General features: G+C 31.1%; 2 protein-coding genes across 2 annotated transcripts; one reads left to right on the plus strand and one right to left on the minus strand.

Annotated features, from left to right (window-relative positions):
- The first annotated feature begins 473 nt into the window (after window positions 1–473).
- LOC113381916 (ribonuclease H1-like) lies at window positions 474–905 on the plus strand. The gene has a single exon (XM_026620561.1). It carries the CDS (start codon window positions 474–476, stop codon window positions 903–905), a length of 432 nt encoding a protein of 143 aa, XP_026476346.1.
- A 4485-nt stretch (window positions 906–5390) lies between these two features.
- On the minus strand, window positions 5391–7190 carry LOC113381917. The gene is made up of 2 exons (XM_026620562.1): window positions 7070–7190; window positions 5391–6703 (listed from the first exon to the last, which is right to left on the minus strand). The coding sequence occupies exons 1-2, from the start codon at window positions 7188–7190 to the stop codon at window positions 5391–5393; spliced, it is 1434 nt and encodes a 477-aa protein (XP_026476347.1).
- Between the last annotated feature and the right edge of the window lie 6509 nt (window positions 7191–13699).

Genomic DNA, 13699 nt, shown 5'->3' on the forward strand with positions numbered 1-13699 from the left:
GGTGGGGATCACACCCTATTACGTCCTTGAATCTTTATAAAACACTAATAAGACCCATTTTTGATTATGGATGTATTGTATTTAATAATTCGATTTACTGTAGGGTATTGGACAAAGTTCAATATAACTGTTTGAGAATTTGTATGGGGGCTATGCGATCCACTCCCACTAATGCCCTTTTAGTGGAAAGTGGGGAGATGCCTTTATACCTAAGACGACAGTTCATTTGTGACAAATTTATACTTAAAAAAATAATAATACAGGATAATCAAATTATAGACAAAGTAGGTAAAATTTCAATAGACACTACAATATATAAGTATTGGAAAAAGCAAAAAAAACCATGCCTAGTTAATAGCTATTTGTATGTAAATAAAATAAGAGAGGAAGGTATCAATTATACAAAACACCCATATTATAATACACTTTATCTGGATATATATAGCATTTCTGATGATATTTTTAATATAAACATGACAAAAATAAGAGATTACAATGTAATTTACACTGATGGATCTAAGCTTGATCAGAAAGTGGGTTGTGCAATATATTTGGAAAATTTGAACATTAAGTTGGGATATAAACTGCCTGATTTTGCTTCAATTTTTACTGCGGAAATTTTTGCTATTAAAAAAGCAATAGAGTTAATTCAAAGGCACAAAATAATGAAGACAGTTATATTCACCGACAGTAAAAGTAGTATAGAAACTCTACAAAATTTATACAACAAAACTCAGGCATCAGATATATTGTTCTATGAAGTGTGGTTCGATATTAATAGGCTGATGAGAATAGGGTATACCATTAAAATAATATGGATTAAGGCCCACTCAGGAATCAAAGGAAATGAAATAGCTGATAAATTAGCAAAACAAGCAACAAAAATGGATCTAGTATGCATGTAGCAACATACAAGGATTATGTGAAACGGTGTAAAAATAGAAATTTTAAAGAGTGGCAAAAAGTATGGATAGATCCAAATGAGACTAGAGGGGCCTATTATAGAATATGCAATCCAGCAGTGGGAAGCAGAATGTGGCAGGAAAGTTTCAAATTCGAGGATAGAAGAACCTTAGTAACATTAACGAGGTTAAGATTAAACCATGGAAGCTTTCCATCACACCTGCATCGGATAGGTGTTGCAGCTTCGAATGTATGTAGGTGTGGTAAAGCAGTTGGAAGTGGTGAACATTTAATATTGGAGTGTGGCCTATTTGAAAAAAACAGACAAGATATGTTGAATAAGCTGCATGAGTGTAATTGCATAGACAAACCAGTTAATTTAGTTACAATATTAAGAAGTGTAAAGTGCTATAGTATTTTGGTGAATTTTATTAGATTAAGTGGTATAAATATATAAATTTTGTTAATATAATATTGTATGTGGCTGTATTGTTATTAGAGGCCAAATAAAGAAAAAAAAAAAAAAAAAACAATCCTTATCATTTTAAATTGAACACTATATAAATTTTTGAATGAGTTTTTATGAATTTGTAAAGTACATCACGCTATGCTGAGCTCCGATCGGAGCTCGATATAGTGTTCAATTTAAAATGACAAGGATTGGTTTTTTGTTGCTTTATGAACATTTATAATATGAAATAATTAGGATTAATTCAATTACATAGTCCACTGAAGATGACACAAAACAATGTGTCGAAACGTATGGAATAGATAAAAATGTTTTAAAGTCATACAAATTTTTTTAATTGATGTATTGCCCTGAAAACTGAATATCATATATATATATATATATATATATATATATATATATATATATATATATATATATATATATATATATATATAATATTACTCAAAAGCCAATGTGTCGAACCAAAATAAAATATACTTTGTATTAAATTGTACAGTTGGTTAGGTAGGTACTTAAATTTTCACTCTTACCACCCCTCGAACATGAAAATAGGTACTATCATTAATCTTGTAGACCACGCTATCCTCCTTTCTAACGAACAATTTTGGACCTCAAATTTAGATTTAATTTTCAAAACCTTTACACAAAATTCCTATCCCCCACATCTTATAAAATCCGTCACAAACAATAGACTCACTTTTTTAAAAAACAAAATAACTAACCCCAACCTAAGTTTAATTTCCACAAAAGATAATAATTTTGAAGGTACCATTTGCCTTCCTTACATCAAAGAACTTTATCCGATGTGGAAAAAACTTTTTTACAACGCAAATCTCCGTTTAGTATGCAACATCGATCTAACTCTCATCTCCCTCTTCTCAAATTTAAAGCCGCGCACTAGTTTAGAACGAGTATCCAATGTGGTCTATAAAATATCATGCAATGACTGTGATTCCACCTATATTGGCGAAACAGGACAGAACCTTATCAAACGTTAGAAACAACACGATAATAATTCAAAAAACAAAAATCAAGGGCAAACAATGATCACAGAACATTTAAAACTAAATAACCAACACGCGGATTACCGCAGCCTTTTTGAAGTTTGTGACCTTGCTCATTGTACGGTCAAACGAAAGAGAAAGAAGATTTCATGAAAATGTCAAGAATGTAGGTGTACCAACAAAGATCAACAAAAATCACGAACAGTAATGCGGCTGTCTAAGCAATTTTTAACCTAACATTATATTGACAAATGGTCATATAGTACCTATTTGATTTTGACTTGCATAAAATATATCATGCATATATATAATTCGTATGAATGAATATTTATAAACAGTTTAATTTTTTTATCAAGTTTGATTGAATATTTTATTAAAATTCAACATAACATAAATTTGTATGACGTAAATTTGTCAGTACATTATTGACTTTACTGATATATTATTGATATTTCATATGGGATTTAAACAAAAACAATGAAATGCATAATTGTAATAAAATCTTTATTAAAGGTGAAATATATAATACACAACCTAACCTATTAAAAAGAAATTTAACCTATCTTTGACATTTAGCCTATGCTACCTATATCGAAAAAACATAAGATAAAAAAAAACAAATAATATGATTGATAAACTCCATTCACATAAAAATCTTATAATAAAACTGGCCTAACCTCTATCTACAACACTACTCACAGAAAAAAATAAAATTCGTACCGATCGAGAAGGCCATTTGGAACGACATGACAAATTTGATATTCCCATGCGCGAAGCACAATTATGGTCGGCAGACTTGAATTTTACACTGCCAACTTCACAGTGTTTTTACACACCAATACATGCACAACCGTACAATGAGCTACTGTCAAAAAGACTGCGACTTGATACTCTTAAATAACCATACTTTCAATTTTTATGACGCAAAGGTTCTTCATCACGAATCGAAAGTCTCACAAAGGCGCTTTTCAGAATCGGCCTATATTTTCTTGAACAGAAATAATTGTTTAAATAAACGCACAGACACTAGCTTCATTTGCGAAAATTACCAATTTGTTCTAAATAATGTTTCCCAATTCATATCGAATACCTAACACCACGGTTGCACACAACACTATCACGCACACTTGCTTAGCGCGCCAAGACGTTCGGTCAAAAGCCAGCACACGTGTTTGTTTTTTCTAAAATTTTGACTTCACATCTAGGATACTTACAGGAGCCATTAATTTCTGCTAATCGGCCATTTAATTTTGACCGTACTGCAACTGTCAACAGTAGAATCGTACACCAACTGTCAACAAGTAGCATCAACTGTCAGCGTGTCAAATAATATGGCGGTTCTTTTCCGTTTTGCGACGCGTCCGTGTCGTTTGTTGTCAAGTGAACTTTTTCTTGTTTATTAATATTATTACGTTGTTTTTAATTAATTATTTTTTCTATTTACATTCATGTTTACTCTTTTAGGCTTTCTCGTTTATTATATCACTCCGTATATTCCATATATTAAGATTAGTATACATTTTAGTGTAGTTTCAATTCGGTATATTTAGATTAGGATACATTTTAGTATAGTTTCAATTAGGTTTAATTATTTTCTGGATCTTTTTAAGAATATTTAATTACTTTTTATTATTATTCGTACTTCTTCACGTTTTTTTAACGCCTATTTTCTTCCTTATTCACAAAGTTTAAATTAGGTTAGGCTTCGATTTTAGGTTAGGTTAGACTTTTTATTATAATTTATAGTTTAGCATTATTTTTTATTACGTATATTCTATTATATTCCTTCAATTATTATCAAGTTTGCGCCATGAATATTGAATGAGATTCATTTTGTCGAGAGTGCCAGATACCTTGCGCCACTCGCGGGTCTTTGTTTTGGCACATGAGACAGAAACATGGTTTAAAACCTGAACTGCCTAATATCTGGTCATTACACAACAACACATTTAAATAGAAATCGTCGTTAATAAGGCATGTTAAATAAATTCACAACGGTATCCCTGCTGCTACTAATAATGTATCTTCATTACCCTTTGTTTCTGCCAAATCTTGTTCTTCAGCAACTCATTCACCTGCAAGATCTTTTACACACTTCAATTTACCTTTTTTCAATTCACATATGTCCACATCTTCGACATTACTCTCCAATATCAATGTTACGGATGGGGGTTAGTTAGACCCTTTCGGAATAGCTAATTGGATTTTACTCAATAACTATTCCGAGGATTTGATCTTATTGAATATATTAAGCAAAATATTTGACGTTCTCTACGTGCTCGGCGGTCCAGTCGGATGGCGGCTTCAAGTTCGGATATCTCAGTTCGCTTTAAATTCGGATGCTGAGGAAGAAATGAACTCCAAACACAAATAAGGAACACTTGCACTGATTAAAAAGTATTTATTTCATAAAGTAATAAGTAATGATCGAAATATATCACAAAAACTCATATGGAAAAGTACAAGTAAAACGGTGTACGTGACTAGCCAACGCGAGAGAGCTTGTTCACCCGTCAGATCAGCTATTACATCCAAACCTTTGAGGATTGCCAGAGAAAAGGTGTTGTCTGATTATTACCAATATCAACTGGCGACATCTAACATGATTCTGGCGCGAACATATTCCCCAGTCTAAAAGGGATACCTTTTATAACCTTATAATTCTTTGGATATGGACCACTCGAATCACTCCATCGGCACCTAGAAAACTTCTACTCTTTCTTCCATCCAATGGAGCAGGCAAAACCGCCAAAGTCAATAAAGGTGTAGGTAGGAAGTTGAGGATCATCACTGAGCTCAACAAGGCCACTATCATTGAGTCTCCATGGAGAATATTAATCCTTTGAGAGGACTAAGTAGAAATAATTTCGTTCCCAAAACCGACACAACATAACCAATTTTTAGGTCGGATCAAGTGTTCAGGTAGTTCTGGAAACGCCAAAGGCGGGATTTTGATCGAAAGTGAAGCGTTGTAAGGAGACATAGTATATTAGAAAGAAAGTCATAGATTTTCAATCATATTGCATGGAAAAACTTGAAAGTTGAAGTGAATCTGATATCGAACCCATTATTATATAACCCAATCGGGTTTCTAGTGCTATAGGTGAACCTTGACCATTTTTCACCTTATTAGTACCCATAACTTCGCTGAAAACATCACATCCTAATATGCCGTCGACCGTTTGAGGCACATAAAACTTTGGATCCGCTAGTGGGTACTTTAAGAATGATTGGATTGATGATACTGGAATCGTGGTTTGTGGTTGTTTTCTTACAATTTCTTGCACAACGTATGCACATACTGGCAATTGATATGAATTGATTGTGGATTTTAAAGTGAAGTTAACCAATCCTATTACGTTTTGTGACGAACTTCCTAATCCAATTACTTTGGCTGAAACTGGTTGAACGTTCAAATGGGCCTTTCTACACCAAGCTAATGTAACGAAATTTTTATCACTTGCTGAATCAATTATCGTACGTAATAAAATATTTTCATTTTCGGTGAAAACTTTCGTTACTGCAGTAGGCAATATGGTTACATTATGTGCCAGCTGGTTGTTGTTGAAAACGCATAAAACTGTGTTATTAGATTTCGAATTCGACGGATTATCTTGATTCGTATTTGCAAGATTCTTATCAGTATGCAACAATGTATGATGCGGTGCCTTACATATAATACAAGTTTTCTTCGATCGACACGCAACTGTCGTCTTATGGCTTAAACAATTCACACATAGGTTTAAATTTTTTATACATTCTTGTCGTTCAGGAATGTTCATTTCTAGTAATTTTGAACATGCAAATATGGCGTGTTGTTCCCGGCACACAAAGCACTTCTTTTCGTATTTACTTTTTAAAAGAAATGATCGACTAATTTTGGAATTTTTATCCTTTTGCTTATCATATGTGTAATTGTTAGTTATACTTGTCATACCATAAACTTGATTTTTCGCTTGTTGCGACTTATGAAGAAATTTGAGAAGATCTTGGTATTTAGGAAATTCTCCTTGATAAGAATGTTCAAATTTCTCCTGCAAAATGGGATCGAGTTTTGAGAATGCCATAGACGTTATCATAAAGTCAAATGCATCTTGAAGGTTCAATTGTGAAAGGGCTTGTACAGCTGTATCGAATTGTTCCAGAAATAAGTCTATTTGTGATGATGTAATAGTTTTAAACGATAAGAGTTGTTTAAAGTAAGTGGTGGCTAAATATCGTTTATTCTGGTATTTTTTTAATAGTGCTTCCCATAATATCGGATAATTATTTGCAGTTGGTAGTATGGCATTAAAAATTTTTAGTACGGAACCTTCTAACGCACCTTTTAAAAAATGAAATTTGGATACGTTATCTAATCTTGTATTTTCATGAATTAATGCTTTAAAGGTTTCATAAAATAAAGGCCATTGTTGTATATCGCCGGAAAATTTTGGAACTTCTATGGATGGTAAATGATGATTTGGAACACTGTCCGGTATTGACGAATTACTTATATTTTGATTATCCAACATTTTTTCTATATATTTGATTTTTGAGTACAAAATTTCCAAGGCCCTTATGTCGGCATACTCAGGAACAAAACTCGGATCCTCTAAATGTCTTAATTTGTTTATTTCGTCGTTTAATTTTATGCATTGTTCTCGTGCATTTTCAATAAGGTATAAATTTTCAAGAAATTTTAACTTACTTGCCGTATTGGTGGTAATTTGTTGAGAAAGGTCATAAGTTTCTTGCATTATTGAAAAATACATTTCGCTCTTCGCTGTCATTCGGTCAATCTCTGCACCCACGTCAAATTTAGGTGCCATCTTGGATTTTATTTTCTCAATATATTCAATAAATCCTAATCAAAATTAGGATCCCGGCGTCGAAGGACCAATGTTACGGATGGGGGTTAGTTAGACCCTTTCGGAATAGCTAATTGGATTTTACTCAATAACTATTCCGAGGATTTGATCTTATTGAATATATTAAGCAAAATATTTGACGTTCTCTACGTGCTCGGCGGTCCAGTCGGATGGCGGCTTCAAGTTCGGATATCTCAGTTCGCTTTAAATTCGGATGCTGAGGAAGAAATGAACTCCAAACACAAATAAGGAACACTTGCACTGATTAAAAAGTATTTATTTCATAAAGTAATAAGTAATGATCGAAATATATCACAAAAACTCATATGGAAAAGTACAAGTAAAACGGTGTACGTGACTAGCCAACGCGAGAGAGCTTGTTCACCCGTCAGATCAGCTATTACATCCAAACCTTTGAGGATTGCCAGAGAAAAGGTGTTGTCTGATTATTACCAATATCAACTGGCGACATCTAACATGATTCTGGCGCGAACAATCAATTTTGTTGCTCCGTTCACCTATGTTCATCCACATAGTTCCTCGCAAATCCTTTCCTTCACGTGCACATTTTATTTCAACATCCTTTACACACTTCAATTTACCTTCTTCCATTTCACATGTCTCTACATCTTAACTATCATTTTACAATTTCAATTCTTGGGCTTCACATCTACAACCTTCAACCTCATTCTACAACATTCTACAACCTTCTTCATCATCAACCTCAGCTCTCTACATGTGTTTATCTTCACAAACTGCTACACCGTCTACTCATTTTAACATTAATCCATCTTCCATTCCCAATTCTCCACTCAGCTCGAGAGAACATTTTATAGGTATGTAGTGCTTTACATATACTGATTATTTGTATTCTGTATTGTATAACTTATAAATTGTTTTTTTAGGTACACAATCAAGAACCAGTATATTATGATCTTTGCTTGATAGGATATTATAATATGTTGCATCGACTAATTATACAAATGGATTTAAATAGAGAATAAACCCAATTGTATTGGCATCATTATATTTGATTTATATCAATTTGACAAATTAATACATATGACTTTCTAAGGTAGAATGACCTGCAGCTTTTGCAAATATAATGTAGCTATATGCACATGAATACATTTTATCAGTTGTCATGGTTTTTCAAACTGCGAAAGATATAGAAATCTTATTAATTTAACAATATGGTTTTTAGATGGTGAAAGTAGTATAGTTTTTAAGTTTCCACCTAAATTCATCAAATTTACTGAATGTCCTTTACTGGACAGTTGTAAATAAAAGAGTTAATAATAAAAAATCTAAATATTAAGCAATCAGTATCTACTTCTTTCTGTTTGGCTTTGGCTTGCGATAATTTTCTCATGCTTCATATCGTTTGGATGTTATTATTGCATGGTTCATATTGCAAATAATATAAAATGTTTATATATTATTGATTTTTAATAAAAATGTTAAATAAAATAAGTACTATTCTTTTTTTATTCTTTGATATTATTAGTATTTGATCTAAAATAAAATTGTTTAAATATAATTTTTAGTAAAATTATTCATTGGGCTAAATGATATTATTGAATTTGCTATCATTTACACTAGCTATATTGTTAGCAAAAATAATCTCATGTTTATTATTTACACAAATTTGAAACATGTTGCTTTATTCCATTGAGTAGTGCAAGTACTAAAAATGTATATAATTTGCAAAAGGTGGGTGCAAATTTGATTGTTTTATTTGTCCTAACGCCAGTAGGCTATATTATCACATTCAATCCTAGTTTGAATTTATTTTGTTATTATTATTAACGTCCTAGCCTTTGTTTAGTAAAAACTAACTGCAGTCAAATGAGACCCTACTCATGACAAATTTGAAACTTGATCTTATAATACTTGAATACCAAATCAAAGCACTCCGTAATGTTGGTTTTAATATGTTCTGGAATAACTATATTTCGTTCTTTCTCAAATATTTGTCATAGAGATTAAATATGAATAATTTGTTATTGCAAATTCCTAAATCTCGACGTTAAAGGCCAACATCTTTGCAAGATTCGATCCTAGAAAATATTTGAATATGATATCTCCATCATATATTATTATATCTTCATAATCGGTTCTCAGGTTTAAACTACTCTTTTCGCCGAACTATTCTTGTCGGCGACAACTTCATGTCGTCCGTGAAATGTACAATCAATTTATGACAGCTAAACACTCGTTCCGACGCCAACTTCATAGCGTCCGTTAAAAGTACGATCAAAGGTCAATGACCTTTGTATGACCGCCAAACGTCAAAATTAGCATGTTTTAACGTCGTGTCTTGTTGAATGTTGATATCAAAAGCCTTCCAGTGATGCCAATTCTGTCATGTCATAACAATGAAAATCGTAATGTATACATGCTGCCAACACAAGAACAATATAACGAAAATTTGTAAATGAGGCAAATTTAAAATTAACAATCACAGTAAGAGACATTAAATAACATATTATTGCTAATAAAATCGATATATAATTTAACTAAAACTACTAGATGTAAGTAGCATTTTGCCTTGAGGCAAGTTGCATGAACTGATATCACTAAAAAATCTGTAATTAAATTAATTATAATGCACAACCAAGTGCTTGTATGTCCTAAAAGCTTATGATCAATATATAAATGTGTACATCAATTTAAACAATACTAGAATAATCACAATAATTAGAGCAGGTTTACAGAAATAACCGTTTATAAATATTTCACTGGCTTTCACATGAGCACCCAAGTGTCTCTTCTCATATAGGTACTTTATATTTTTGAGCTTTATGGTTATTTAAAGTTTTTGATGCATGAAGAGATTTGCTACATGTTTCACATTGATAAGGAAATTCTCTAGAATTGATAAACTTGTGTGCATTTAAAGCATCAGATTGTGCTAATGATTTATTGCATATTCCACATTTCTGAAGAAAATTTCCAGAATGATTAGTCATATGTTTTTTTTAAACTATATACGGAACGAAATAGTTTGTTACATATTCCACAGTTATAAGGAAGATCTTCAGAATGAATAAGCATGTGTTTCTCTAATCGAATCAATCGTGTGAATGTTTTATCACATATTTTGCAGATATGTTGCTGTTTTCCAGTATGAGTGAACATATGTCGTTTCAAACCTTTTGGTGAGCGAAAGTTTCTGTTACATATATTGCATTTGCAAGCAAGTTCTCCAGAATGAATTGGCTGTTCTCTGTTATGAGCAATATGTTGTATGAGTGTACATATGTCGTTTCAAACCTTTTGATGAATGGAAGTCTCTGTTGCATATTTTGCACTTCAAAAGAAGTTCTCCGGCATGAATGATCTAAATGGTGTCTTAAAGCAAATGCATTATCACATATTGTGCATACGAAAGGGTTTATAGGAGCCTGCATTAATTCCTGTTTGATTTCTTCCTCTACAGTTATTTTAGAATTCATAAATCTTTCCAGACATGTTTCTCCATTCTCTGAACAAGATTCAGACTTAATATCCTCTTCATTTTGAGGATCTTCTGCTGAATATTCTAGTGGTTCAATTTTAATCGAGGTAGTTTTTTCTTCTGACATTATTAGATATATTAGATACCTGATTATAACAGAGAAAACAGTTGTGTACTAATTAATCATGTATTTTAATCAATGATATTAAATTTAACTAATTTAAGGTGATACTTGCAGCATAAGGTTAGGAATTTTTCCCGTCGTAACATTTTAGAAAGAAATGTTTTGATATGGTTTTGATAATCATCTTCAATCTTATCATCTCAACAGGAATATTTTTATAAATTACTTTTATTTTTATAAATTACTCCATTTATGTATAATGTCTATTTTAATGTAATGTAAATAATAGAAAGTTTATTTTGTACGTCAAAATAATCGTCAATGTTGGCCACATTGCCGCCATGTTAGAATTGTTCACACGCAAAGAATCCTCAAACTGTGATGGCCAAATTGGTATCTTTAAACAAACTTATACCTGCAATTATTTAAATTATTACATATTGTGTACGTCTCAAGAACGCCTAATACTTTATTCCAACCTTTAGTGAATTTCTAAAAATCATAGAACTTCTTGTCCTTTTCAGGAACGCCCTTTTTGTAAGACTTTTTGTCTTGTTCTAGTTTGCTCGTCAGTACAGTCCTTTTCTTTTTTTATGTTGTTATTAATTGTTATCGATTGTATTAATAATTCTATTATTTATACATATGAAATTAACAATAAAACGTTTATAACAATAAAACTAATGGAATACACGTGTAATGGAAATAATGCATTAGGTTTGGGCAACATGGCAAGCGAATTTAAATTAATTGTTCAACACAACTGATATATGTTCATCGGAAAAAAATTCGATATATTATTAATTATTTTATGACTATTGTATTGATTGTACTTCAAAGTTAAACTCAAACACAACAAATATTTAATAAAACAGTACAAACATATATATGCAAACCAGTATGTAAACATTTTTTTATCCAAAACAATCATTTTCTACTATTTTGCCCATTTTATTTTCTGCACCTGCCATGGGACCTGCTTCGCCTACTTCTGGAGCCTGATCTACGATGCCTTCCCCGTGATAGTCTTTTGCGCGCAAAACGGACGTTTTTAGATTTTGCTTTGCATTTACGTTTTCGACGACCTCTAAAATGGCATTCGATTGTAGAATAATACGAACATGTACAACATTGTTTAATAATTTACCCTTTGGCAAGAATGGCATTGCATTTAGGGCATCTTTCAGACTCGCGCCTTTTTGAAGGCTCCGCTTTTTGGGCCTCATTGATATAGGGCTGTTTATCGCTACAAGCCATACAATTCCAAGTCTAACAAATCAAAAACATTAATTCTGTTGTTATAAATTAATTGCCAGATTTTGGTGTCAATTTACAAATCCAAAACATCTACTTTGATATTATAAATAAAGAGCTCAACCTCAAAATATTTCAAATTATGTGCACTTTTAAGCAAGGAAACATATTTTTTATATTTATATTGTTTGCTTACAATTATAAATAGAGTTTTAATTAAATTTCCAATGCTTTTGAATTTTACAAAAATCTTTAAAATTTTTATTAAAAATACATCTCAATCAAAAAAGAGTTTAAAATAGTTTATTGGTTTAATTATTAAATATTAAAAAAAAATGTTTTTAAAAATTCAATTTTTTACTTAATAAAATTAAAAATTTCATATTTAAATATTTTAATATAAAATAACAGTTTATTTTTTATCAAATGAAAGTCCATAATCAATGATTACAAATAAAAATCACTTTTACTTAATAGAATAAAACAAATAAAATAAACTTTAGTAAAATCAAAAATCACTGTTTATATAAATTTTATAAAAATCTTAAATATTTTATTATTCTTATTCATAAATCGTCAGTAGAGTCCTATTTTCGTCATTTTTATGCTTGAAATGATTTTTTTTAAATTTCTTTGCATCTATTTTGTTTGCTCGTCAGTAGAGTTCTATTTTTTATCATAAATTGTAAGAGTTTTTTTATCCTTGAAGTTATTTTTTTGAATCTTGGTTTCTATTTTGTTTGCTTGTCAGTAGAGTCCTTTCTTTATTTTCTAGTCTGATAATCAATTTGCTCGCCAGTAGAGTCCTTTTTAATATCTTAGGTCAATATTAAATTTGCTCGTCAGTAGAGTCCTTTTTTATATTTTGGGTCAATATTAAATTTACTCGTCAGTAGAGTCCTTTTTTTACCTTTTAGTCTGATATTTAATTTGCTCGTCAGTAGAGTCCTTTTTTATATTTCAGGCCAATACTGAATTTGATTTTTCTGTTAAAGCTGGGATTTTGTTTATTTGTGAATAAAGTCATTTTTAATTTTTTTTTTTACAAAATTTGAGTTTGCTCATCAGTTCTTCTTCATTTTATACCCAAGCTTGCAGTTTTGTTTACTCGTCAGTAGAGTCCTATTTATTACTTTAGGTCAATTTTCAGTTTGCTCATCGAATCCTCTTTTGGTCTATTGTGTTTATATTTAATTTGCTCGATAGTAAAATCATCTATTTGTCTTTCAGGTCTATATTTAATTTGGTTGTTAGTAGTTAGTAGTTAGTCTTTTTTTAAAGTTAATTTTGTTCATCGGTAGAGTTTTCTTTTTCATATAGGTAGAAAATTTCTACCTAGAAATCTACTCTACCTAGAATTCTACCTCTACTAGAAATCTACTTTGCTCTATATAATAAAGTCTCATTTGCATTTCCTATGCTACTATTTTGTTTGTCAGTAGAGCCATTTCTTTATCGTCTAATCTGATATTTAATTTGCTCGTCAGTCTGGTAATCAATTTACTCGTCAGTAGAGTCCTTTTTTGATACTTTAGTCTGATATTTAATTTGCTTGTCAGTAGAGTCCTTTTTTATATTTCAGGTCACTACTAAAGGTCTTTAGTAAATTTTTTTCATGTTCTCAGCTGCTAA

Source organism: Ctenocephalides felis, unplaced genomic scaffold, assembly GCF_003426905.1.
Source record: "Ctenocephalides felis isolate EL2017-DRISC unplaced genomic scaffold, ASM342690v1 CF-g0.4_SCAFFOLD_03199, whole genome shotgun sequence".
Lineage (NCBI taxonomy): Eukaryota > Metazoa > Arthropoda > Insecta > Siphonaptera > Pulicidae > Ctenocephalides > Ctenocephalides felis.

Excerpts from the sequence above, each read along its gene's own strand:
- LOC113381916 (XM_026620561.1), top strand. The coding sequence starts at position 474 with ATGACAAAAATAAGAGATTACAATGTAATTTACACTGATGGATCTAAG.
- LOC113381917 (XM_026620562.1), bottom strand. The coding sequence starts at position 7,190 with ATGGCACCTAAATTTGACGTGGGTGCAGAGATTGACCGAATGACAGCG. Across the intron at positions 6,704-7,069 it reads AATTACCACCAATACGGCAA|GTGCGTTAGAAGGTTCCGTA; the intron begins GTAAGTTAAAAT and ends ATTTTTTAAAAG.